Source organism: Xenia sp. Carnegie-2017, unplaced genomic scaffold (genome assembly GCF_021976095.1).
Source record: "Xenia sp. Carnegie-2017 unplaced genomic scaffold, XeniaSp_v1 HiC_scaffold_22, whole genome shotgun sequence".
Classification (NCBI taxonomy): domain Eukaryota; kingdom Metazoa; phylum Cnidaria; class Anthozoa; order Malacalcyonacea; family Xeniidae; genus Xenia; species Xenia sp. Carnegie-2017.
The window spans coordinates 599,736-625,835 of NW_025813485.1; the positions used below are offsets into that span (position 1 = coordinate 599,736).

Here is a 26,100-nt window from a genome sequence, read left to right on the forward strand (position 1 = left end):
GTCCCTGTGATAAAATTTTGCTCGAACAAAAGTTTATAGAACGAATAAAAACGCAAAATGTGAAATTTTGTAATACAAAAGTATAGTAAAGTGCGACCGATACCCCCCACGAAGGTCGTAAGCAAATGAACCAACTTCCGGCTACAATTTTCGATATTTTATACATGGTGCGTTATCCAGTGTATATACATATCAGTGAGTGAAGTCGAAATAAAGTGTTATAAAATAAAAGCTTCGCTTGCTTGATGTATATTTTTTAAGTTTTTTGTTTGATTTTCTTACATGATTGTTTATAAATTGGTTTCTGGCAGGTTGGACGGTCTAAGCGATGGAAGGATTACAATTTTGTTGATCTGAAAGGACAATACCATTTTCAACGTTGGAGATTATTCTATTGAGGAATAATGATGAACGTAAATTTGAGCATCGTTCGTGCTGTTGATTGTATTACAGTTTTAATATTTTTGTTCGAAGGATTTTATGCTTTTAATGACAAGAGACAAGTAATAACAATTCCTTTACGAAAGAAGAGAGAATCTCGTGTTAATATTCAGAAACAGAGACGAGAATTGACAGATAGTTTAAGCCCAGAGTACCACGATAATTTATCAGGAAGACCTGGTCAAGGCTATTATTTAGCTATTGATTTAGGTACACCGCCTCAAACGGTGAGCGATTTTATAAATTTTCAGAAACAATAAAATTTTCCGTACTCCTCTTTATGTCGTAATGTAAAAGGCCGCGAAAACAGTTGTTGAGTATGTTGCCTTGCGGGTTTTACATAAGGCGTGGTTCTTATTAAAATGAGATGTGAGAAAGATAATGTATTTCGATGTTACTTTCACATTAAATTGCTGATAAACCCAAAGTTTAACGAAGTTTCCAACTAACATCGTTTGGTGGTTTGTAATGTTACATCTGTTTTAACGGAAATATTAAATTGCCATTATTTCTAATATTTCCCTATTCAGAAAGATATTGTTGCAGATTGTCGAACAGAGAATATGTAATAAAACAAATATCTCTGATTAAAAATTAGACTGCTTGTAAATGAAGGAACTAACTAATTTATTGTTCAATTACAATACAAAAATATAGTTCAGCAGAGTCAGGCATAGTGATGTTTATCACTAAATACCAGACTCAGCTTATAAATTAGCTAGTTCCATCATATACAAGCTGTCTAATTTTTACAAGTAATTAAAAAATAAAAGCATTTCTTTTATGCATTACAAGCAATTTTAGTTTCTATCTTATGAAAATCTTTTTGCTCAATTAGGCTGAAAGTTTTTTTAACAGTTGACAGTAAATAACAAAGTTTACTTTGCTATAAATAAACAATCAAACAAATTAATATCTATTTTCATTTGTTGCAATGAAATTCTTTTAATTTGTGTACAATACACTGTATCATATTTAATTTTGCTTGAATGATTTATTTTACTCTAGCTTAATGTTCTTGTTGATACTGGAAGTAGTAATTTTGCTGTTGGTTCTTCGAAACATGACTTTTTACCTGTTTTTTTTGATAGAAAGAAGTAAGTATGAGCCTTTCCATTTTGTTTTTTTCTGGTGATTGTGGTCGAATGGCAAGATCTCTTGATGTGTTGAATGATTCTCGTGAAAAAATAGGGATTTCTTAATTTTTAAAATTAATTATTGCATTATTTGTCTTGTTGCATTTATGAAGATTTAAAAATCTTGCAAAAGCCCGAGGGTTTTAAAACATGTTTAATTGTGTTATTTGTTTAGGTCAGTAACATATCTTAGCATGGAAAGAGATGTTTCTGTAATGTACACCCAAGGTAACTGGGAAGGTCGTCTTGGTTCTGATATGTTACGTTTTATTGATGGGCCTAATGCAACTGTTCGTGTTGAAGTTGCTAGTATATTATCTTCACAACAATTTTTTATAAATGGTTCATTTTGGGAAGGAATTTTAGGATTAGGATATCCAAGATTGTCAAAGGTAACTTTGTGATATATACCATTTTTTATTGACCCAAGTGAAGTCTTCTGTCATTTGACACTTGTAATTGTAATGACAGACTTGATTGAAATTCATGCTTTTTGTTGAGAAATTCATGTTTTTTTTCACATGGAATGTAATAAAACACAAAATATTAGTTTTTATAGCACAATGTTTTCCCTCTGTAAAATGGCAATATGTCCATGCTTTTTACAATTTATCAATTTAAATTACTTTACAACATTGTGCATGTGAATTTCAACATGACATTTTATGTAGAAAATGAGCAAATTTATATTAGTTATTACTATTATTTCAGCCTGACCCATCAGTCATACCTGTCTTTGACAAGTTTGTTCAGGATGGTATTGTTAAAGATTCCTTTTCAATGCAATTATGCGGTAGCAGTGAATTAGATCCTATTATTGATCCTACTGTTGCTGGTACAATGGTATTTGGAGGAATTGACAGTAGCTTATATGATGGTGAAATGCTTTACACACCTATTGTAAAGAAATGGTATTATGAAGTTGTTATTACAGATATAGCTGTCAATTCTATCAAGGAAAGTCTTGGTTTGGATTGTAAAAAGGTAATTTATGCTTGAAATATATCATTTTAGGGTGAGAAATTTTTATAAAAATGTGTGTAACAATAGAAGCAAGGTTGCCAAACTTGCACTCACTCGCAGCTAAACAACAGTTTAAACTTTAAAGCTACATCTTGCAATTTGAATTGCCTTTTCTCTCATTTGGAACACAACATGTCTTACACTCATTTGCTAATGCGAAACTGCCATAGTACTTACATTACACCAGAAAATTAAACTGGGAAAGTACACCACTGAGCAATAGAGCTATTGTATTCACTTTGTGCAATGTTTTTCGTAACTTAGCATGCATGCAATATTAAGACATGTCATCAAGGTGCATCATTTACGTAGAGCTTTACAATTGTTCAATTTTACCTTTATAAACTTGTAGCTCTGTATAGCTGTAGCTCTGTATAGTTGTACATCCATGTGTAAGAAGGTAATAGTTGTATTAAAAAATAACCAGTGGTTTTTCCAACAAGCTAAAAGATGAAGGAATTATTGACATTTCTCATATATGTATTTGCTGTCTTTGTCATTACATTGTCTTAGAAATCCAAATTTATTTACTGCCAATAAATTGTCTTTATTAAACTTTTTAATTTTTGTATATACTGTGTTTCATTGTCTTTGATTCACACTAAGTACTTATTTTGTTTTGTCAAATTCACTTCATGGATGTGTTATTAGTAAATAAAACATCAAAATTTTTGATCCTCACAGTACAACTATGATAAGACAATTGTGGACAGTGGTACAACTCATTTGCGGATTTCTGCCCCTGTTTATGACGGTATTCTCAGTAAAATCAAGAAATATGATAAGGTACTAACAATTATATTGCTTTATACTTATAAATATGTTTGTTCATCTTTGTATAGTTTCATGTTTATAGCAAATCACTTCATACCATCTATAGCTTCATGTTCATAGCAAATCACTTCGTACCATGTATAGCTTTACGTATATTCATAGTCAATTTTTTATCTCATCTATAGCTTCATGTTCCTGATGATTTTTGGAATGGTAAACAAATGATGTGTTGGACAGATGATAGAACACCTTGGAATAAATTTCCTGACATCTATATTTCCCTCTTGTCCTCTACGTCAAGTTCAAAGCATTTTACTTTGAAAATACCACCTCAGGTATTGTTACGAAATATATTTTATAAATAAGATAGTTTATGTTTTGGTTGTTTGGATACACAGGGTGTATCAAAAAAAGTAGACTCTTAGAAAAAGTTCTTTAAAATGCAAAAACATTCTAAGTACTTCAGCGTTTTAAGGTAAAGCTGGTAATATCTGTAGATAAAAGACCTTCAATTTCGTCATAGTATTTTCCAAACTGTTTTATAAAGTTTGTATATGTCTGATGTACAGGGTTTCACTAAAATTTTGTCAACTGAATCTTTAAATTTCAATGTCATGTGTAAAGATATCGAGCTCTTTGATGCTGAATCATTTAAAAACTCTGATATTCATCATTGTACTCAATTATTTCACCATACCAAATGTAGATAAATACACGTTTGTCAATAGTTTAACTTTAGTGGTTTTTATGACTATTATTACACTTTATAAAATAAACACAATAACCAGGACAAGCAGACAATTTCAAGTAATACAAAATAAAACAAATTCCGAAGAGGGACATCTCGTTTTCTTGATATTCAAGATAGTACAAGAGTTTGAAACAAAAGATGGTGTAATATTACGTCATAAGTCTGATGATGTCTTTGGAATAAACACGAAATATTACACCATCTTTTGTTTCAAACTCATGTACTATCTTGAATATCAAGAAAACGAGATGTCCCTCTTCGGAATTTTTTTATTTTAAATAAACACAATGAAACGCTTGCGGTGACATCTGAGCTCAACCAATCAAATCAATCGTAACAATCTGTTTCACATTATTTTAATTTTATAAAAGAAATAAAAGATGTTTTTCGTGTTTGCACAGGCTTATGCATACCTCGGAGACGTTTGTGCGAACTCTCGAATAGGTGCAACTCTCGGTCTCGGGCTTGCACTGATCTGCAATCGAGTTCTCTCAAAGGTCTCCTCGGTTTGCATAAGCCTGTGCAAACACAGTAAGCATCTTTTACTTCTTAAATAATGATGGTTTTATGTTCAGTTTTGTTATGAATGAATATTTTGTTGAAAAATGATGTGTTTTTACTTCACCAAAGCTTTATCTCCGTGAAACGATCGAGAGACTTTTCGAATCACAACGTTGTTATAAATTTGCCATCACAAGAGCTGACAGAGGTACATACATTATTTATAAGTGTTATCTAATATCACTACTTGTCATCGTTTTTTAAGTAAATCTCTGCTTGCACATTAATTACTGAAATATTTTATGTTAAGGTACTGTTATTGGTGCTGTAATTATGGAAGGATTTTATGTCGTGTTTGACAGAGAGAAAAGTCAAGTTGGATTTGGTGCTACCACTTGTGGAGGTCTTCATTTACTATTTATTAAATGGCGGTCGTTACCATTGTTAGAAAGGCATTTTCAATGTTAATTTAATTTATGACAATTTATTTTAACGAACTTCGCTCTTTTGACGTTAAATTTGAACTTTACTTTTGTTGCAACGGTAAACATTGCTACTACGATAAAGCACTAAAGTTGGCCGAAACATTTGGTAGTAATAAAACCCCGATTTCCTCCATAAAATTTATTAATTAAGATTTTTTCATAGGCGGCTTAATATATCACTTAGCTAGCTAAATTGTATAAACTAACGATAACTTGCCCCATTCCATCGTAACAGACCGTGCGCCGCAAACTTTGAATTAATTGTTTATATATATGTCATATATATATTTACCAAAGGTAGGCAACTATCCTATTAGGAAATTATCCTATTTTTAGTGGTATAATTATTTTGAATTCATGTTTGTTTTTTACATATTATTACTTTATATAAAGGTATTTGTTCGTAACTGCGATATAGTTGCCTACCTTTTGTAAATATGTATAATATTAGCTAGCTAAGTGATTTATTGAGCCGCCTATGATTTTTCCTTTGTTTTTAGCGGATGGAAGACCTAATCCACAGTCAAAAGTGTTGGGTCCTTACACAAGAGGTTTTTTGTGAATATTTAATTCATCTTTTGCAAAATTCAAGCAACATATAATTTTGTGTTATCGTTTTAGACCCAGTTGATTGTCAGTATATTGAATCCGAAAACTCAGATACGACTCTCTTAACCGTTGCTTATGTAATGGCGGGAGTATGTGTATTGTGTTTAATACCGATCACTGTTTTACTCATTCAAGCCAGTGTTAGAAGACGAAATAACGCTTCTCGTGAAGAAAATAAGGCTGTGTTTCCTGAGACAAGACTTACTTCGCCTTTAGTAGCAGAAGTGAACAGATATGACAAACCGTCCAAGATTGGACGGTGAAATTGATGTGAAAAATATTTTTGTAAATAGTGTTTCATAAGGTAGGTTTCGGTAATTTATCCAGATTATCAGTATTTTTTGATGAAAAATCATCTTCAATGATCAGGCAATCTACTCGTGATTACATCATCCTTTAAAGTAACAGTCGTAAAATAAAAAATCTTCAATGGTCAGGCAATCTACTCGTGATTTCATCATCCTTTAAAGTAACAGTCGTAAAATAAAAATCTTCAATGGTCAGGCAATCTACTCGTGATTTCATCATCCTTTAAAATAACAGTCGTAAAATAAAAAATCTTCAATGGTCAGGCAATCTACTCGTGATTTCATCATCCTTTAAAGTAACAGTCGTAAAATAAAAATCTTCAATGGTCAGGCAATCTACTCGTGATTTCATCATCCTTTAAAATAACAGTCGTAAAATAAAAAATCTCAAAACGCATTTTGGTCAATTTACAATTGGGTAGACCCTAAGAAGAAACCGAAGTATGAAACTCATTATTTTCGTGGCTGAATAACTGACAGAGAAACGTAATCTTGTTATAAACGATCAAATATTGGCTCAACAAAACTCTCGTATGTATTAACAAATATTATCGTAAAATATGTGCCCAATCATCATCGCAACCATGACAAGACAGGAATTTTTTACAAGAAGACAATGGATCCTGGTCGTAGCAGTCGATAGAAGAAACTAGGTTATAATAAAGAATTACTTAAAATACTACGGAATGAAGTCTTCGCCCTTGAACATAAATGTTTGCACAAAAACGATGTCAACACTAGATTTCAGGTGTAATTTTTTTTCTAAAAAGAACATGAAAGACAAATTCAAAAAATAGTACGTTGTGAAAACCATTGTAATATATTACAGGCGCTGGAAAATATTTCTCCACCATTTTTTGTACCTGTTCCTGTATGCTTTAGATGAAACACCAACTGGCGTTCAGCACAAAATTGATAAGCTTTCCAAAGATCGGGTTTATCAGCAGTGTACATCATAAAGTCACTTGTTTCTTTAATGCCTATGTGAAAGTTAAAACATGAAGCGTCCGCTGATTTTTGAAATACAAGAAGCGGACTGCTCACCACAAGGAGTGTAAAGATCAACAAAAAGTGAACAAGATCCATTGACTTTTAGAGATTCAATTTTTAGTTTATCATTCCCTTGAAGAACAAACACTCGTTTTTCTTGTGTTTTTGCAGACAAATCACAGCTCTACAAAAAAGGTAATTATTTTGAATCAAAAGAAGTTTAATGTATAAGCTTTTTGCAACATACTTACCAAAGTGCAACGAGTTGTTCTTTGGAAATGAAGAATATTTCCAGATGAGATTTGACCTGAAGTAAAGTTCATCATGTTTAAAAAAGCTTTCAACCAACTGCTTAAAAACTATGCAAACCTTTTTCAAACATATACTTGAACATTCCAAAGAATTTCGCTTCGTTAATAAGGTTGTTCAAACTGGGTATTAAAGAAAAAATTAGTGTTAGCTTAACTCTATAAAATGGTGAATATAAAGCCATGATTGTAACGTGATGTGTCATAGGCAAAGAAACAGATAAATCTTTACATCACGTCGACCATATGGAAACAAGATTAGAGCTTTTTAATTTACAAATATTGATATGACATAGCACAAGTACATTGGTTTATTCTAAGGCTACAAAATTACACCGACAAAAAGTTGAACATACTTGATGTTAGAAGGAATGGTGAAACAACCAACTCTAGCAAACGACAGAATGATCTCAAATAAATACCCGTCGCGATCAAAAAAGATTTGACCTCTCTATAACGCAAATAATACATTTATTTATATAAAAACCAAATAAATGTAATGTCATAAATTTTCAAGTATGTTCAGTCAATTTCCTGACAATGATGCTTGTATAAACAAAATCAAATTGTATATATAACACTCTTAATAAATTTTTTTCTACTTCTGAAAATTTGAGTTTAACTATAATGAATACAATCATAAAGAACCTGGTTTATAGAAGCTGGAGCATTTCCTGTAAATATTTGCCATAAAATGCTGTCTGGGTAAGGTGAAAATGTCGAAGGTAAAATCTAAAGTATCACGTATAAAAGTTTTATATCAATATCAAATCATTTTAAAGCTCATCGGTAAGCAAACTATGTTTTTTTTAAAAACATGGCTGTATCATATTGAAATTATTATTCTTCAATGGCTTATTTCTTTACTCATAACTTACTTCGAATATTCGACCACCAACATTTAAACAAATAGTATTTCCATGATGAAGAAAAACATGACTACTAAAGAAAAATACATGACATAAGAAATTCAAGAATTTCAATTGTAAAAACTCAAATCACAGATAACACATATATAAAATTATTTAAATTTAAAAATTAACTGGAGATGAAATTCTTAAACTGAATTTCAAAAGACAAAGAAATTACTAACCCTTGGTTGTTTCCTCTGTGAGCTAAAGCGTTTCCTAATGTAGAATGACCATTATTTATTCCAACTCTGGAGGGAAACACAAAGGCTGATGGGATAGCTGGACGATGAGAGAGTAATGAATGACGAAGAAAAGGATTGGAGACGTAAGGAATTTGTGGAAAAGAAAGATTTGATGGGTTTTGAACGGAGTTATTAGATGGAGGTGAATTTTTGCTAAGAGTACCAATTTCATTGCAAGTAGAAAGATGTTGTGCTTCGTTTGAAGGTAGTGAATTACTTAAAACAGGAATAGGAAGAGCGGGTGGCGATTGATTCGTTTCATCAGGTAAAATATGTTTTGTCGACGATAAACAACTCGACTGAGTATGGATTTTTCCGTAGTTTCCAGTTAATGAGAATTGACCAACAGAATTACATTGTTTTACAACAGGTTTTACGGTTTGTATATCATTCAATGGAGAATTCAACACATCAGGAGAAAGATGAACATGAGGATCAAGATGTAAATTAGAAGAAACATCAACGGTATTTTCTTTAACTGGACCTTCATATATACTTGCTTGCGTCATAGGACACTCGAGTGAAGAGTCATATTTGAAATGCTCAATTGTATCTTCATCATGAGTTAAAGACTCCTGTTCATTGCTGGTATTGCCATCATTTGTACTTGATTGTTTTAATTCATTCAAAAATCGATCGTTTTTCAATCCAGTTAAAGGAACCGCACCATGGCGACCCAATAAAGCATTTCCTGATTCTTTTACTTCTTTAAACATGTCATTGTTCTTGGAACGTTGCCTAGGTGATAAAGAATCGCGTGATTCTTTTTTAAATATGTTCTTCATGGTAGAATTTTGCTTGTCAGTGTTGTATCCATCAGGTTTCATTGATGAAAAGTTTGGTGAGCTTTCCGAGGAAAATTGCTGCACAAAGTGAACTTCTCTTTCACTACCCAAGAACGTCTTGTTGTTAGCTGTTTTCTCCTTACCTCCATCAACGTTGGCGTCAGCTATTTTATCATGAGAATGATGTTTTTCTGTAAAAAATGAAGTACTGAACAAGCTATCAACAGAAATACGAAAATATTTCTCCTGAGGAACGACTTGTTCAGTGATGCGATGATCTTCATGTTGTTGGGTAGAGGTCTGATGTTGCTCATGTAAATCTTGTTGAGCACTCTTTACTATAGAGTATGAAGATAATAATAAATCAATTGATGATAACAAAAATCAAAATACTGAAAACAAATTAGCATACATACATACCAGGAAGTAATGTGTTGACGTTTACATCATTATTTGAGACAGATAGTTGAGAGGAGACCAGGGAGTTGTGATTAGCTAAACTAGTTTGAGACTTTTGTCGAAGATCTGTATTATTTTCAGAAGTAGAAATACTTGATGAAAGATAATTTCCAAGACCATTTGTGTTAAGATCAGCTAATGATGGAGTTTCATTTGAGAATAATGGTTTCATTTCATTCATGTGATTATCATTGGCAAAATTTTGTTCAGCTGTATTTAATCTTTGTACTTTGTCCAACTTTTCTTCATTTCTTGCATTGTCAACTGTTACAGTTTCATTGGTTGGTGATGAAACTTGGTCACTTTGCCTAACATTGAAAAAGGTTGATTTTAATAAATGATCTAGAAATACATAAGTGAATGTCTTGTTATAAAGAACAAAAAATGACATAAAGCTACCTGATGTTTTGTGATCTCTCAGTCACGTTGTTTGAAGATACATTTGATAGACACACAGGAATAGTACTTGGTTCATTTGTTGATTGCAAATTTAAATTCTCCAGTGATTGCTGTAATGGTTGTACATGAACAGCAGGTTTAAAGTTCTGTGATGTATTTCGCCTGTTACTTTTTCTACCACCTTGATAATTTTCATCTTTACGAGGTGCTTGTTTTCTTGTTCTTTCACCATTTGCTCTGTAAAATCGTGTATTTCTGTTTTCCTTAGGATGGTAATAATTCTTCCTTTTATCCACATTCTTTACTTCATGCTCTGTTTGGTTTTTTTGTAATTCATTTGTAGATAGCACTTCATCCATACCATCAAACTGCCTTTTTTCATTTTTTCTTGACATGGTTTGTGTGAATTTTACATCTTCATTTTGAGCTTTACTGGTGGCTGACTTGTACATTGGTTTAACTGACCTTATTTTGCTCTCTTTTGATATTAAATTATTTTCTTGAAACTTTTCATCAAAAGACTTTTTCATTCTTCGATTATGAAATGATCTTTCATCATTTTTTTGAGAATCTTTATTGTTCAATGGAAATGATTTGTTATTGCCAGTATTTTCCATTCTGCTTGAAATAGTTGATGCTATACAAGTAATAAAACAATGCTATATCATATTCAAACTCCATTTTAAAGTATCTAGATGGAAAAATATATACACGATAATGGTACAATTACCAAAATTGAACACATTTCAAACATAAATCATTAAGTTATACCAATTCAATTGTCAAGTCAAAAAAATTGACCATTTAGAAAAAGAACTGCAAGAGCAGATATATAACACACTATAAACAATAAAACACATTCCCAGCGCACTGTGCTGTTTTTATCACTAAAAAACCAGGGTACTAAAATAAATAAACACTTACAGTAATAGGTTGTCAAATAACAATCACTGATCTTCAAAAGTCCATATTTTTCTGTTATAAACAATGTTTACATTTAATTTAATTTTCAAAAGTAATTCAAAATTTAAATGAGCGTCCCTATGGTCTGACGGTCTGAATCTCCGAAATTCCCGGGAACATGTGCCGAGGGGAGATAATGTCCTTCAATCTTTACCATTTCATTCTTCATCCTTCATTAACTTCTTACCTCCATTGTGTTTTCCGTTTCGTCCGCATATCTTATAATACTGTATTCCAGTCATATTACTAGAGCTTAGTTTTCTGTACATGAAAAGAAAACCATTTGTCTGAATTAAATAATTTAGAATCGAAAGTCTTTTCTGTCTTATCTTGTTTTTGCGCACAATATGACCAAACTTCTGTGAAGCGTTTTTTATTAAATCAACCGTTACGAAATGAATGCAGATAGCGTGCATAACTACATTTACAAAGAACAAAAATAGGACAAGACATAGTAGAAAAATATGATTTATTCATTATGTAAATTATATTATTACAGTGGAAAATAACTACGTTATTGTCAAAAATATTTTACAAACGATCTAGCAATTCGACATAGAAGTTTTTTTATCGATATTTGACAGTCTTTGGCGTTGCTAATATTTGCTAATAATGGCGTTGTTAATATTTTAAGGATAAACATTAAATTACGAAGAATTTAACTTGTCTTGGACACGGAATACCATTGCAAAAACTTCAAATTAAACTATAGAGTGTAATATAGAAGCAAACGTTTATGCTTTCTCCACTTTAATTTTTTTTTGAAGAAAACTAGAATCAACAGAAGTATTTCTCTTCAACAATTGAGACGAAGACTTAGGACCAGCAGCAGTAAGAAAAATATTACAAGTGCGAGTGGGTTGCACAGTTGTACGTTCTACGGCAAAAGAACATGACTGCAAACCAGAGCCTTGTTCTGGATAAATTTCATGTTGCATTGAAGTAGACAAACATGGTTGACCATTTGAACTCGGTATTACTTCATCTGTTGAAACAATGGAGCTGATAAGAGAGGAAGGATCTCGTGCCGTTTGAGGAAAAGTACCTGGTTTGTTTTCATGTATTTTTTTCAATGCCAACAATTTCTTAGTCGCTGGGAAAAGATCACGCGATACAGACTCACAACTTTGAGACAATGATGAAGAAGTAAAAACGTTTGTCTTGTGTCCGGAACTAAGAGCTCTTGTTTGTGTGTTGCACACAGTTACATTGCCAGATCCAAGAATACTTTTATCATATGTTTCATGCGAAGCTTGAATTGTGGAATACTTCGCAATTTCATCAACTTGCATTTTGTTTTGCACAACGGGAACTGGGTCATTATTTTTTGAAGTATTTTCCGTCTTTCCTAAATCACAAGCTTTCCTTAAACTCTCCAGCTCGAACTGTAATTCTTCTGCATATTTGTCGCTGTTTTCTAATGCTTTTTTTAACTGCTGGTTCTCTTTTTCATACGTGTCAATTTTGGCTTTCAAACCAGTTATCATAAACTTTTCATATCTACAAGCAGATGTCGTGGATTGGTTAAAAAGTACAAAAACTCAGGTGTACTTTTATATTATTAATTTTAGACTGTAAGAAAACATGCAAAGTTGAATTTACCGAAGGCAAACAACTTTTTGGTAGGTACGAACCTTTGTGGTGATTTTGTAAACATAGAATCTTCCTTTAACTTGGAAACTTCTTTTTTCAAACAAATATTGTCTCTTTGCAATTGTTCTTTTTCCTGTTGCAAAATTCAATAATATTATTAAAAATGCATGATAAAACATGTTGGATAAAACAACCATATAACAGCATTATTACATTAGAACAGATAATTAAGAAAAAAAGGAAAAAAGTGTGATTCATCCATAGCAATTATTTCCACTTCAATTCATTCTTTGATAAAGAACAGTTTATGGCAGCAGACAAAAAACTTCTGTTGTACATAAAAAAAAACATATTTTTTAATTAACTAGTGGAAATATTTACTTTTTGAAGTTTACTCATAGCAGCAAGGACATCATCATATGTTTTACTTATTTCTTGAAGTTTCTTTGTCAAACTTGTAAGCTCACTGATGTCGCAATTATTTTTTCCGCGACTTGACTCAGTTATTTCCAAAGCTGCTTCTTTGTTTTTTAGGTTTTTTTTCAGTGCTTCGTTTTCAGCAGTCGCAGATTTGAGTTGCTCACTCAAACTTTCAATTTCAGTCTATATAAATAAATTTTGTTAAAAAATCAACATCAACATAAGATCAGGAAAGCAATTTACCAATACTATCTTATTAACAAATGAAATCAAAAATTAAAGGGCAATGAATGTGATATTTTCTGGCCTGGGAACTATTTGGAAAGTAATAGAGCAAGAAAAAAGGTTAGATTTTGCTATATAATCTGCTTTGTGGAGAAAAAAATTCTGGAATTTTCTCCTTTATCTAAAATTTTGAAAACTACTATTTTATTCATGCTTGTTGCAACCAAATCTCTTTACCTCATACTCCATGCTAAGAAGTTTCATTCTTGTCTTCCGAAGTTGCATTTTCATTTCTAGGCTCAGAGATTCTGGGTTGTAATCGTTACTTCCTACAGACATTGACAACTTACTATTTTGTATATTTTTACCAGGCAACTTTAAACAAAATAACACTGTGTTAACATTTTCTTACAACAACTAACAACAAACAAATATTAGATTTGTAACATGTCAATGTAATTTGAACATAATTGTAAATGTGAAAAGTGGGAATGTAAATTTATTTTTTCATCATGTATCCAGTGGAGATACATGATGATAGGAAATTTCCCTTGTTTGTGGTACCATCATTAATTATAAAACAAATGTAAAAGTAAAAACTGTATAAAGTACCACTATCTTCAAGAAGCAAGGATGCATTATGACACTACTCACCTATGACCTTTTTATAAGGTTTTTCCTGACTTATTTCAATTCGACAAGTAGGACAACAGTTGTTTTTTTGCAACCATGTATCAAGACAGGTAATACAAAATGTGTGGTTATTCTGGCACAATACTGGATCTTTTACCTAATGAAATTATCAGAATCCATATCACTGAAATTAATATCTCATCATCATTGTGACAGCAGTTAAAAACTAATAAACGCCAAACGCTAAAGAAATGAAATTTCTGTAAGGGAAATAAACTATCAATAAATTCACATTAGGATAAAAATGTATTTCAATAATATAGTTTTTCCTTTTGTTTTCTGGTTGGTTATATGGATTGTTTTCAAATTTTCGACAAGACTGGTAAAAAAAGAAATATCATCGTTTGCATGCTGACTTTACTAAATCAAAACACCGAACCATTAATACATTTAGCAATTGTAACTTACTTTCCCCAAGCAAATATGACATGATATTGGAAATGTCAAAGACAATGAACTCATCGCTTCTGTATAATTCCACTAAACAGCGCTACATTAAAATATCTTATGTGTCAAAACAAAAAAACAAACAAATTGGAAAATACTTGCATAATATTATAATTATTAGCGATGCGCGACCTTGGAAATATGAACTTAAATTTTTCCTTCCGAACATTCTATTTCGTTGAACTTGAACTCTCTACTGACCTTTGACATTGATTTATGCAGATCATGTGAAGCCACGTGTTGTATAATTATTAAAACGTCAACTGAAAATCATTTTTAACAATAATGCGCATTAAAGTTAATGGTTTGAACCCGGGAGTATCGTTACATGTTTGTAGATGTAGATCGTCCAGGTCTCAGGACTCTACTTGACGATCTACATCAACAAACATGTAATAATGATGCATATGTGCAAGGAGTTCTCGAGAATCGAAGTACTGCTACCCATGCACATTGAAGAAAGAGTTAAAAAAGTTAGATGCCCAAGCGCTATGATGTAGGAGATAAATGACACTTTCATGCTCCTCAAATTTTATCATCAAAATAATTACGTTAGTTAGAGACGTAAGCAATCTTTTGAAAAGTTTCGTGGAAAATAAACTGGGATAATCCATGGCCATGGTAAATTACAATATAATCGCCAAGATGTGACGTCACAGGAATGCAAAATGGCCGACGAAGTAGCAGATGAATGGTTTTTTGGAAAACTTGTTGTTTTTTCAAGTTGTCTGAAGCTTTTCCTCTTACAAACATAGTAAGCAAATCTGCTTTGAAAAATTCTTTGTATAAAGAAATATGTATCAAGTATTTTTTTATCTAAAACCTACAATGAATTATACTTTCCTAAATTTTAGTCGTTCATCTGACTTTGAAGTTCACCGAAACTGGCTTGCTATTACTAACAGCTTACCAATATCAAAATGGTATTATGAGGCAAGTGCAGATTTCAAATACCTATACTGGCTTATAGTCATAACTTTATCTAAGTTGCCGTCATTATGGAACTTTACTGTTCCAGGCGACATGCCAATGGACTCTTGACTACCCTCCGTTCTTTGCTTGGTTTGAATTTCTTCTTTCGCAAGTTGCTACACTTGCAGATGCTGAAATGACTAAGATTAAAAGTTTGGAATATGCCAGCATTCAAACTGTGGTTTTTCAACGTACGAGCGTTATTGTAGCAGATATGATGTTGGTTTATGCCATGTACAAGTATGTTTCTTATTCTTATTGACAATATTTTAAAGTATATAATCCTTTCATCAAAATTGTTTTCATCCATTTTATAGATATTATTGTCATATCACCAATGAAAATTGTTTAAATCAATATCAATCATCAATTTATGTGGTCAAAAATAAAGCTAAATTTATTAGCATTTTTATTTTGTTGAACTTTGGATTGATAGTAGTGGATCGTATCCTTCAAAAAATCATTGTTGAATATTTATTAATGTAAAAACCCAAAAGCATGCTTTCAAAAGCACCATTAAATACAATGATATGACAGATTGTTTGTTAGTTCACACCTGTCTTTATGCCCTGACTATTTTATTTCTTTGTGTTATCCACAGCTTACTTCGAACATCGTTATTTTATTGCAATATGTAAATGTTAAGTTCTAGCATGTAATTTGACCACTCATAACCAACATTTAAGTATTCTACACTACTCATAATTCAATAGTTTTGAATGTTTAAAGAGTTTTGAGATCTTTTCTTATCATATTTAGTCAAAACATGTTTCACAAATAGTTATTCTTTATCACTAGTTTTTATTCATCTAAATTGTCTAGATAGTGTTATTGTAAATGTAATTATTTTTGTCTTTCCTTCATTTATCTCTTAGATATTCACTTTCAGTATAATGGCTTTTTATTTGGAATTCTTCTATTATCTATAACTAGAATGCTCGAGGTGTGTTTTTCATAATTACAGCTAACATTTGCAAATAATTTGGCCACATGAACTTACTTAATGGTTCAAATGTCGTCACTCAACTTTATGCCTTTGTGATTGATGTGGTTACAAAATGTGATGTATCCCCCCCCCATTTTCTTTGTGAATTTTTATAAAAAGTCAGACCCAGAACGTAAACCCATCAAATTTTTGGAATGTCTTCTCCTTGTTGAGATTGTAGTATTTTTTGATAAAGAGAATGATGAACCACTAAAAATAGATGGAGAAATAGCTGGCTCTCATTATTTGATGTATAGAGTCTGTCAGTTATGTGCAAGTACATTAATGTAGACATACGTTTTTCTCGTCTGCGATCTCTGGCTTTGTATTTTTATTTGCCAAGAGCAATTGTAATGAACTTTGTTCAAAGAAGGTTTTTTAGCTATTTATACTTTTATCAAATAAGAAATAATTATAGTCAGTCCTAGTTAATTTTTTTATGTTCATCGATATTTTTATTATGTAGGAAGAATTTTTGTGGTCTGCATTTTGGTTTTCAGTTCTTCTCAACTTCAAACACATCTTTCTATATATAGCTCCAGTTTATTTTGTGTATTTGTTGAAACGTTATTGTTTCAAGCAGAAAGGTATTTGGCTTGTTCATTTTTGACATTACTAATTATGTTGGGTATAATTTTTATCGTTCATAATCATCAATCATGTTAGTAGAATTACTCAAGTTCTTTGTTTGAATTAAAGACAGGAGCTTCCTCCTCCTCTCTCCCAATCAGCCAAAGGATTCTTCTTGTAGAAAAATGAAAACCAAATAGATACGTGAATTGAAAGGAGGGGCGCAATAACTAGTTGACTATCCATGTTACCGTACCGAATTATGCAAGATCTTTCCTCAGATTTTCCGGACTGTTAAAAGCACGTATATAAACTTGTACAATATCTTTTTAAGGTTCAACAAAGTCTGTTTTCCCAGGACTCGATATTTGGGAGTTTTTGCCTTTACAATTCACGAAGCTTGGGTGTCTAGTCGTTTTTGTTTTTTCTCTATCGTTTGGGCCTTTCATTGTGATGGTAATTGATTCTTTTACTTGATAGGGTTTAATATATTTGACTAAGTTTAAAAGTTTAAATAAATCATATGGCAAAAATATAATTACCATTCACCCTGGCAATTGCATTTTTCAAGGCAATATTTTAATGCACATTTAATATGAACGACAAGTTTTTTGAAAATAAACATGTTTCGACATCTCATGATACCATCTTCAGTATGAGTGAAGATGGCATCATGAGATGTCGAAACATGTCTATTTTCAAAAAACTTGTCGTTTATATTAAATGTGCATTGGCAATAGTGCTTTTACGAAATTATGACAATATTTTAAGTTGTCACCACGACAAAGTCTGTTTTATTATGCGTCATTTTTTTAACTATTTACTATCTAGTGCTGTATGCTGGAAAATATGACTAACGAGTCTCTAATCTGTTAAGTGAAGATTATTTTTTATTGCTATCAGATAATAAAGATGATAAGTCTATGATTAAGAGAGATTGGCTAAACTATTTAATTTATAAATTTTCTTGTCATACACTCACAGATTACGTATATATGTATGTATTTTATTATCAATAATATAGTTGTCGTGAAATTTTGCTCTCACGTAAAGTTGGATTCTATTTTTTTAGGGTCAATCGAAACAAGTTCTTAATCGTTTATTTCCGTTCAAACGTGGTTTGTGTCATGCGTACTGGGCGCCCAACTTTTGGGCGTTGTATAACGCATTAGACAAAGCTCTTGCTATCATAGGTATTTTATGTATTCAAAAATAAATTTTTAATTTGTTTGAGTATTTATTTGGTTTTATTTGTTAATATGTGAGGATATTTAAACTGCTTTTTTTTCACTTTATTTGTTTCTTTTACCCTATATTTGATTATTTTTGTTTTAAGGGCGAAGGATGGGTGTTATTGATTCCAAGAACATCCAATCAGCTGTAATGACTGGAGGTCTTGTGGGTAATTACAAACATACTGTGTTACCTTCGGTATCTCCTTTAGCAACTTTAATACTAACAGGAATGTTTATTATGGTACGTTGATGTGTTTTTATCAGTCTTTTGACTTTACACTTTTTTGCCGTCTGAACGTTTGAATCTCACTCACTCACCATGCAGACTTATAGTACCGACCTCGAGTAACATAACTTGACTCGAGAGTATCGAATGGCGAGTGGGCGAGTCACTCGAGAGGGACGAGTTGCGATTGAGCGAGTGACTTGCGATGTAGTTGCGAGTCACTCTCGAGTGTGAGAAGTTTGCGAGTGAATAAATGACTCGCTGTAAACGGACTAGAAAAGTCCTCATAACGGACTAAATATTTTAAACGTATTGATTGTTATATTGTTTATGCTATTTGATTTTTTGTTGTTTGTTATTTGCCCTCGTTTTTGTGCTATTGTATGATGTGAGGTAGAAGTTGTTTTGTGATGAATGTAAGGATTTATTCATGTTGGTCATGTTGGTGAGTGGGTAAGAAAGACGTTTTTTGTTGATGAATGTAGAGTAAATCATGTTGGTGAATGGATAAATCTGACTTTGTTTTTTATGGAGTGATTCGTCATTTATGTAAGTCATTTGGAAGGTGGATAACGAAGACGTTATTTTGTAATGAATTTATTAGTGTTGGTCATTTTGATGAGTGGATAAGACGTTATTTTGTAATGAATTTATTGGTTTCATTCGTTATTTGTAATGAATTTATTAGTGTTGGTCATTTTGATGAGTGGATAACGAAGACGTTATTTTGTAATGAATTTATTAGTGTTGGTCATTTTGATGAGTGGATAAGACGAGAATAACTTCATTGGTTTCTTATCTGATTTTACAGCCTTGTCTTATGCAGCTGTGGATAAAGGCAAACAAGACAAGACAATTTTTGAAAGCCTTAATATTGTGTGCATATGGTTCCTTTCTGTTTGGTTGGCATGTTCACGAGAAAGCTGTTCTTTTGATAACTATACCTTTTAGGTATAAAAAACCTTGATATTTGTTGTTTCATATAATTGTTCATTTAAAACTGTTTTCCTTTTTTTAGTCTGCTGTCGTTTGAAAGTAAACTCTTTTCTCGTATATATATAATTCTATCAGTATCAGGAAGTTTTTCTTTATTTCCATTGTTGTTCCAACCGAACGGTAAGCAACTTTGCTTGACAATTACGACATAATTTTTCGACAGTTTCTTTCTTTTTGCCAGAAACACCGATTAAAGTGATTTTGATGTTGATGTACATGCTGTTTTTGTTTTGGTCTCAATCGAGAATACATAGGTAGGTGGTTAAAATTAGTCAGTTTTTCAATTGTTCCATTAACGTATACATATTTACGTTTTGTAATATTTTTTCACTTAATGATAATAATTTTTGACTTTAATGTTTTACGAAAAATTTTTTAGTTATAATGTGTCTTTACTTCGTGTTTTTATATGTAGAGAGTCGTTTACTATAAGATCGCTATAAGATTATTATGTACATTTCCTAATAATGAATAATGATCTTACTAATTCTTCCTTTTTCATGATGATAGTTTTGTGTGTGTGATTTGCAACCGTTCAATTTTATTTTGTCTGCTATATTCATCCCTATTATTTAAAAACCTTTTCAGATCATAAACTTCTATTTTTTTTAATCTAATTTTTGATAGTGCCACTTGCATTAACAATTTATTTATTGATTTTTCTGCTCGATTAATAGTGACAAAAGTCAGCATCTTCTCAAGTGGTTTGAAAAATTCTATCTTCTTGGATTTGTTCTGTTAGAAATTTATAATTTGTTAATTCACAACGCTTTGCAATATACAAAAAAACTTGAATTTCTTCCATTATTGCTGACATCTGTCTATTGTGCTGTTGGAATTCTCTGGTCTTGGATTTTATTTTATTTTTCTACTTTTATGGAACAGTCCAAAGTAGCTATGGACTGAAAACTAATGTCGAAATTTACCACAACTTCGTCAAAGTACCTGTCTGATTCTATTGACAATGACACTAAAATGTATTACCAATAAAAAAATAATAAGTTGAATATTTTGGCTGAGATGCTCAGTTTCAGCTGGCTCCTATCTTCTCTTTTGGATTTATTTGGACAGGGTTAGATTAATCATTGAGATTATTATTTTCAGGCCAAGAATTAATTTTCAAATGTGGAATAGAAGATTTTAACAAAATTATTCAGAGGACAGGCTTCTGGTCATTCTATAGCCGGGGGGGGGCAGGTTCATTTCAACTCGGAAGCAAAATGTCCGCTTTATCGCGTGGAGCGATGATTGTGTTTGAGGGTTGCGATCGCTGTGGAAAGTCAACTCAGAGTTTAAAACTTGTAGATTATTTACAGTCATTGGGAAGAAGAGTACAATTATTTAGATTTCCTGGTTAGTGAATTATCAATTTTGAGATCTTAATGATGAGGTAAATTCTGAATAACTGTCCATTATGAATATGGATACACCAGAAAATAAGCCTTAACGTTCTTCCAGTTACATTTGACTTAAAAATCGATAGGTAGTATGTAGTTTGTCTGTATAATCTGTCTAATAATCCTATTAACGAAAATTTGTTGTTTAAGTGTGAATTTGTATTTGTGGATGTCTTTATCAATTTTAACTACACAATGACGACATGCGATTTTTAATCATACTCAGTATTATTAGAAATTTATAAACACTGGCATCTTATTGCCTTTAATAGCCCCGTATCAATAAATTTGGATTTTCTTTTGACTGACAGGACATTAGTTTTAGCTGGTCTAATTTTTGTTTAATATCTTCAGGACAATGTCAAATCTGTATTCGGGACAGGTGAACCCACTGGTGAGGGGATTTGTCCTGGGCCTCAACCAATAACAGAGTCCTCAATTTGAAAACAAAACTAGAATGAAGACAATATTATTTATTTTGACTTTCCAGACATGTTGCACACATAACATTCAGTTGTCAATGTTTAAAATTAAGATGTCGCAGGAAACAGGGACATTATTTTGCAAGCAGAAGATTTAATTACAAATTTAAATTTGTTTTTTTAAAAAACAGGGCTAACAAAGGCTCTTGAAATAGTTCTCTTCTCAGCTTTGCTAAAATGTTGTCTTGAATTTCAATATTTTCAAGAAACAGGAAAGAATTAAATTATGTTGCAAAAATAATTATTAACAAGTTTTAGAATTACTATATGCTATTCCTAAAATTATTCCTAAAATAATTTTGAGACTGGTTATCCAAGAATAAGTGTAAGTTTTAACAAAATGTTTTTAGTCAATAATTGTGATTTACAACTTGAGTATAAGTCATCTGAATTTGTTCACTGTGTGACAAATCTGTTCATTTGGGCAGCTCTGTATGAAATAAAGGAAATTAATGGTTGATAAGGTGAACTTTAAAGAAACATATTTACACCACTATTGAGATTTAGCTTTCTAAATTTCAATGGTGGTGCAATTATTTTGTTCTTTCAAAGTAGTTTTTGGTATGCAATTTATTTCAGTTTTCATAGAAATGTCATGTGCTGTAGAATTTGTATTTTCATTACAACTGATACAAATAATTGATGAAATTTTACAAAAGTAAATCGAGTGTTATAAATGTACATAAAATAGTAAATATTTTATTACGATTATTGATGTATTGTGACCTGTACACTACACCAAGTACTGTTGCATTTATGAACATTCAATTGTTTTTTTCTCAACAACACAACTTGCACATTGTTGCTTTAATTTTCCACTAGACTAGAGGCAATGTGATTTGATCACTAATAAGACAAAGGACAGTAAAAAACTGGTTTCCAAGATGTTAAAATAAAATTACGTTGAGTTTGCAAATCAACAATTGCATCGCTGACTGAATGCCTAGAATACACTGCATGCATAGGCAATTGATTACAACTTCAAATATTGTTGACCACAATTTAGTACGACACAAACTCTCTCTTTTCAATCTTTTGTAATTTATCTAAAATTTCAATCCAGACAGAAGCACCGATATTGGAAAAACCATTGACTCCTATCTTCAACGAAAATCAGATCTTGATGATCATGCTGTACATTTGATGTTTTCAGCCAACCGTTGGGAAATGAGGTAAGTGCATGCAAGGCTTTGTGGTACTTAGACAGGACGCTTTAAAAAATTTAATTTAAAGTTTTTGAAAACTAATGTTTGAGTAAGAACGTAAGTTAATGTAGTGATGGAATGAAAAATTTAAAAAGTTTAGATTATTTATATATATTTTTTGATATATTACATTGAATTTTTTTTGTTGCCACAAATTTTATGATTTACTTTCACGTTGAAACGATATTTTCGCCATTCTCGCGGCTCTGTATGGATGAAACTAGGCTATGATACGTTGTAGTTGAATTTTTGCTGAAGATTATAGTTACTTTGCTACAGTGTTATCTTTCATTATTTTAGGTCGAAAATGAAAGCATTGCTTGAAGAAGGAATTACTCTCATTGTTGATAGATATGCTTATTCAGGAGTGGCTTTCACGACCGCAAAACACGTAAGGTCAAACTTTATGTATCAGATTATTTTCTTTCATCGCCATTTATAATAGTTGGTTGTCTAAAGCTGTCGTATGTCAAAAAAAGAAGGATACATTTAAGCAAAATGTTTTAAGAATAACAAATCCTGTCGAAGAGAGATTGAGAATTGCTATTTGTATGAAGCAAAATACGTATATGGATGAAAAAATTTTGATCAATAGCCGATTTTATATTTTAGAATAGTAAATAACATACGGATTATCATTTTATTGAATTAGGAAATAATTTTAGTGATATTTTTTTACTGATCATGTCACATGTCGGTAAATCATTTACATTCTTCAATCCTGTTTTGACGCAAATGCTCAAGCTTTTCGTAAAATTGGATCACGTACTCTGTCAATCATTATTTTAATTAGGAATCATAGATTATACTTGTCATTTGACTCATCTCAGTTTGTTGTGTATATGAAATAATCCTTTTGTATAAAATAAATTACAAGTACAATTTATGAAACATAAAATGGGTTATGTAGTATTATTTATAAAACATGTATAACAGTTTACGTTTAAAACATATAATGTTTACATAGTAAAGTAAAGTTTGTTGCATATAAATAATACAACATATTGAAAAGGTAGCTTTTGCAACGCGTTAAGTGTGCAACATGAAATTTTGAAACAATTACAACATGTTAAGTTTATGGAATATGACATTGACTTGTGCAGATTATAACGTAGATATTATATTGGTCATACACTGGTAAATTACAGATGGTAAATAATCAACATTGTTGTTACATTTTACACATTACTATCACATCAAAAGCATTTACATTACACATTGGCATTAACAATGTATCAGGATTATTAAAATTGTATCAAAATTATATAAAAGTTTTGCAATAACGAATATAGATTTATTCATGCAACTGATCAATTAAAGCAACATTACTATGACTATTTAGCATTTTAATCTTGAATGGTGCAAGATGGCGGATAGTGGTTTAATCGCCCCAGATGTAGTTTTATTTCTTGATTTGCCTCTTGAAGAAGCAGCAAAGCGAGGAAAGTATGGTGATGAAAGATACGAAAACTTAGAATTTCAACGAAAAGTTTCTGATGTTTATTCAAGATTAAAGGAACAAAACTGGAAGGTTTTTTCTATGATTTTTTCTTCGTATATATATTATATTCTACACAATATGTTTTTTTCATATGGTTTACATCACGTTGTGTGTTTAATGGCACTGATTAATGAGACATCTCTGAATAACATTTTCTGTTTTCTTGTTTAGATTTTAAATGCTTCACAGTCTATTGACGATCTTCAGGATGAGATACGGGAAATTGTTGAAGACGTCATGAATAATACAACAGATAAAAAACTACAAACTTTGTGGCCTTTAAACACTGACTTTTAATTTTTTGAATTAGGAAGTTGATTGAACACAATGAAAAAGGTGTTTAAGTTGTTTTTCCTGTGGATATAACAAGGAATTGTTACAATAGATTACTAAAAATAGCTTTTATTCTACGTACCCCATTTTCACGACAACCACTTTCTTTTCTATTGATTATGTTTAAAATATCTCGAACTTTTTCACATGCTAACATGACCAGATCAATTATAGTTCCTTAGTAGCTAGTAACCACGATGAATTTTGCTTCGATTTAGTTATTATATTAAGTAATTATCGACCTTGAATTTAAGTTGTTAAAATTACTATATTTACGGTAGTGCAATAAATAAAATTTTTGTTTGTTTTGCTATATTGTGACCTGCAATACTTGCATTCACTTCACTTCATAACGATAATTCATTTTAAATTGGTTAGTTGAATAGTTTCAAGAGCAATTCCGGATAAACATGAACGAGTGAGTTTTTTAAAGACTGCAAGTTTGTTTAGATTTTACTGCTTTTAAGCGATTTAGGTCATAGTGTTTACGATGAACTTACAAATAAAATACACTGAAACCAATCACAGTCGAGAAATTTCTCATATTCGTGTAAGTTTTTTTTAATATTTGCTATATGAAGTGTATAGTTATGTAAATTTATGTCAATAGTAAAGCTGGTATTCAGGGATTCATTTACAATAAAATTGTCGAGATGACTCGAAGATAACTGTGCCTTTGACTTCAGCTAAATCTGTGAACAAAACCTAATTTAAAGTTCATTGTGAATCACTGTACCACAAGCTTACAGACTTCAGTAGACTTGAATTAAAATCTTTATGACTACTTGCGTTCACGAATGTACAACAAATTATTCTGTTTTCAAATTTGATTGTATAGGAGGTTTCGTCAGTCAGTTGAATACAGACTGTTGATATACTGATAACTTCTTGTTTTACTGTGAAAAGCATGTTTTTGTTTCTTGCCAAATTAGGTGCCTTGCTGTAGGAACATTGTTTGAACGAGTGATAAATGTTTTACTTGTTGTAAATGTAAACAGTCTTTTTTTAAATTTTAACCCTCTCACCTGCTGTGGGTCAAGATTTTACTGGACATAATCCTCTTTTATAGCTTGTTCTCACTCAAAAATTGCAATAACATTTTTACATCCGCTAATGAAAATACACATTCAACAACATATGATGACAAAGGCGACATTTTGAATGTAACAAGCAGACTGCATGAATTTATACTTTATTTTATTTATGTAAAATAATTTTCAAATTGTAATACATTTAAGAATGTTTTCACAAATGGCTGGGGTGATTACATACTTACATTACATGAAATATAAAATTAAAAGTTTGTCAAATGGTATATCGGCAATCTTAAATGGACACAAAGTAAAACCGACAACTGTTTGAAAGGATGTAATGTCATCTATTTTTTGGCGTCGCATTAACGTCTTAAATGAATTATCATATGTAGCTGTACACGCTGTATACGGTTTAAATTACTGGTTGTTTTTTCCTTAAAATTAACTATGTCGGGTATATTTAAGCATTTTATATATTTCTTATCTTAATTTAGTGGATTGTTGAATTTTAATATCGACTAAATTACCTTATATATATATATATATATTTAAACATCGTGTTTTACATGATTCGGTATGAATGAAATAAAAAAGTCGGCTGATGAGACAACTCGGCAATCGTTTGATACGAATGTGATGACAGATAAGAAACATTGCAAGAGAAACTGTAGTTGAATACAGATGGTCTAGAAAGAACGATG

At 31.3% G+C, this 26,100-nt stretch overlaps 5 protein-coding genes across 7 annotated transcripts; 3 read left to right on the forward strand and 2 right to left on the reverse strand.

Annotated features, from left to right (window-relative positions):
- The first annotated feature begins 182 nt into the window (after positions 1-182).
- On the forward strand, positions 183-6,296 carry LOC124447510 (beta-secretase 1-like). The gene is made up of 10 exons (XM_046998466.1): positions 183-668; positions 1,450-1,538; positions 1,753-1,969; positions 2,289-2,561; positions 3,285-3,386; positions 3,560-3,709; positions 4,756-4,834; positions 4,937-5,029; positions 5,612-5,662; positions 5,733-6,296. The coding sequence occupies exons 1-10, from the start codon at positions 405-407 to the stop codon at positions 5,981-5,983; spliced, it is 1,569 nt and encodes a 522-aa protein (XP_046854422.1). The 5' UTR covers positions 183-404; the 3' UTR covers positions 5,984-6,296.
- Positions 6,297-6,518: 222 nt separating this feature from the next.
- LOC124447507 lies at positions 6,519-11,267 on the reverse strand. Of its 2 annotated transcripts, none has more exons than XM_046998463.1 (12): positions 11,047-11,267; positions 10,123-10,759; positions 9,685-10,031; positions 8,420-9,602; positions 8,205-8,265; positions 7,975-8,058; positions 7,683-7,777; positions 7,388-7,449; positions 7,270-7,325; positions 7,073-7,202; positions 6,892-7,008; positions 6,519-6,790 (listed from the first exon to the last, which is right to left on the reverse strand). In XM_046998463.1, the coding sequence occupies exons 2-12, from the start codon at positions 10,737-10,739 to the stop codon at positions 6,708-6,710; spliced, it is 2,835 nt and encodes a 944-aa protein (XP_046854419.1). In that variant the 5' UTR covers positions 10,740-10,759; positions 11,047-11,267; the 3' UTR covers positions 6,519-6,707. The 2 variants fall into 2 exon arrangements, with proteins under 2 accessions (XP_046854419.1, XP_046854418.1); XM_046998462.1 differs by having other exon boundaries at positions 8,205-8,268.
- Positions 11,268-11,537: 270 nt separating this feature from the next.
- Positions 11,538-14,704, reverse strand: LOC124446114 (ORC ubiquitin ligase 1-like). Of its 2 annotated transcripts, XM_046996928.1 has the most exons (7): positions 14,596-14,647; positions 14,425-14,506; positions 13,978-14,113; positions 13,561-13,652; positions 13,060-13,281; positions 12,720-12,811; positions 11,538-12,585 (listed from the first exon to the last, which is right to left on the reverse strand). In XM_046996928.1, the coding sequence occupies exons 2-7, from the start codon at positions 14,476-14,478 to the stop codon at positions 11,820-11,822; spliced, it is 1,362 nt and encodes a 453-aa protein (XP_046852884.1). In that variant the 5' UTR covers positions 14,479-14,506; positions 14,596-14,647; the 3' UTR covers positions 11,538-11,819. The 2 variants fall into 2 exon arrangements, with proteins under 2 accessions (XP_046852884.1, XP_046852883.1); XM_046996927.1 differs by having other exon boundaries at positions 14,425-14,704.
- A 421-nt stretch (positions 14,705-15,125) lies between these two features.
- LOC124446629 (probable dolichyl pyrophosphate Glc1Man9GlcNAc2 alpha-1,3-glucosyltransferase) lies at positions 15,126-20,491 on the forward strand. Its single transcript, XM_046997474.1, has 13 exons — positions 15,126-15,217; positions 15,318-15,396; positions 15,482-15,675; positions 15,753-15,880; positions 16,311-16,378; positions 16,887-17,007; positions 17,325-17,446; positions 18,063-18,183; positions 18,327-18,466; positions 19,263-19,402; positions 19,470-19,567; positions 19,629-19,701; positions 20,125-20,491. Exons 1-13 carry the CDS (start codon positions 15,132-15,134, stop codon positions 20,351-20,353), a joined length of 1,599 nt encoding a protein of 532 aa, XP_046853430.1. The 5' UTR covers positions 15,126-15,131; the 3' UTR covers positions 20,354-20,491.
- Positions 20,492-20,650: 159 nt separating this feature from the next.
- LOC124446630 (thymidylate kinase-like) lies at positions 20,651-24,678 on the forward strand. Its single transcript, XM_046997475.1, has 5 exons — positions 20,651-20,800; positions 22,390-22,498; positions 22,832-22,922; positions 23,874-24,062; positions 24,204-24,678. The coding sequence occupies exons 1-5, from the start codon at positions 20,668-20,670 to the stop codon at positions 24,327-24,329; spliced, it is 648 nt and encodes a 215-aa protein (XP_046853431.1). The 5' UTR covers positions 20,651-20,667; the 3' UTR covers positions 24,330-24,678.
- Positions 24,679-26,100: the final 1,422 nt, after the last annotated feature.

Coding starts and splice junctions, on each gene's coding strand:
- LOC124446114 (XM_046996927.1), bottom strand. CDS start 14,478: ATGAGTTCATTGTCTTTGACATTTCCAATATCATGTCATATTTGCTTG. Junction 13,653..13,977: donor ACCTTATAAAAAGGTCATAG/GTGAGTAGTGTC, acceptor CAATGTCTGTAG/GAAGTAACGATTACAACCCA. Junction 12,812..13,059: donor CTATGAGTAAACTTCAAAAA/GTAAATATTTCC, acceptor ATTTTGCAACAG/GAAAAAGAACAATTGCAAAG.
- LOC124447507 (XM_046998462.1), bottom strand. CDS start 10,739: ATGGAAAATACTGGCAATAACAAATCATTTCCATTGAACAATAAAGAT. Junction 9,603..9,684: donor CGTCAACACATTACTTCCTG/GTATGTATGTAT, acceptor CATACTCTATAG/TAAAGAGTGCTCAACAAGAT. Junction 8,269..8,419: donor CACAGAGGAAACAACCAAGG/GTTAGTAATTTC, acceptor ATTTTTCTTTAG/TAGTCATGTTTTTCTTCATC.
- LOC124446630 (XM_046997475.1), top strand. CDS start 20,668: ATGTCCGCTTTATCGCGTGGAGCGATGATTGTGTTTGAGGGTTGCGAT. Junction 22,499..22,831: donor GCCAACCGTTGGGAAATGAG/GTAAGTGCATGC, acceptor TCATTATTTTAG/GTCGAAAATGAAAGCATTGC. Junction 22,923..23,873: donor CTTTCACGACCGCAAAACAC/GTAAGGTCAAAC, acceptor ATGACTATTTAG/CATTTTAATCTTGAATGGTG.
- LOC124447510 (XM_046998466.1), top strand. CDS start 405: ATGATGAACGTAAATTTGAGCATCGTTCGTGCTGTTGATTGTATTACA. Junction 2,562..3,284: donor TTGGTTTGGATTGTAAAAAG/GTAATTTATGCT, acceptor TGATCCTCACAG/TACAACTATGATAAGACAAT. Junction 4,835..4,936: donor CATCACAAGAGCTGACAGAG/GTACATACATTA, acceptor TTTTATGTTAAG/GTACTGTTATTGGTGCTGTA.
- LOC124446629 (XM_046997474.1), top strand. CDS start 15,132: ATGGCCGACGAAGTAGCAGATGAATGGTTTTTTGGAAAACTTGTTGTT. Junction 17,008..17,324: donor TTATTGTTTCAAGCAGAAAG/GTATTTGGCTTG, acceptor TATCTTTTTAAG/GTTCAACAAAGTCTGTTTTC. Junction 18,184..18,326: donor CAAAGCTCTTGCTATCATAG/GTATTTTATGTA, acceptor TTTTGTTTTAAG/GGCGAAGGATGGGTGTTATT.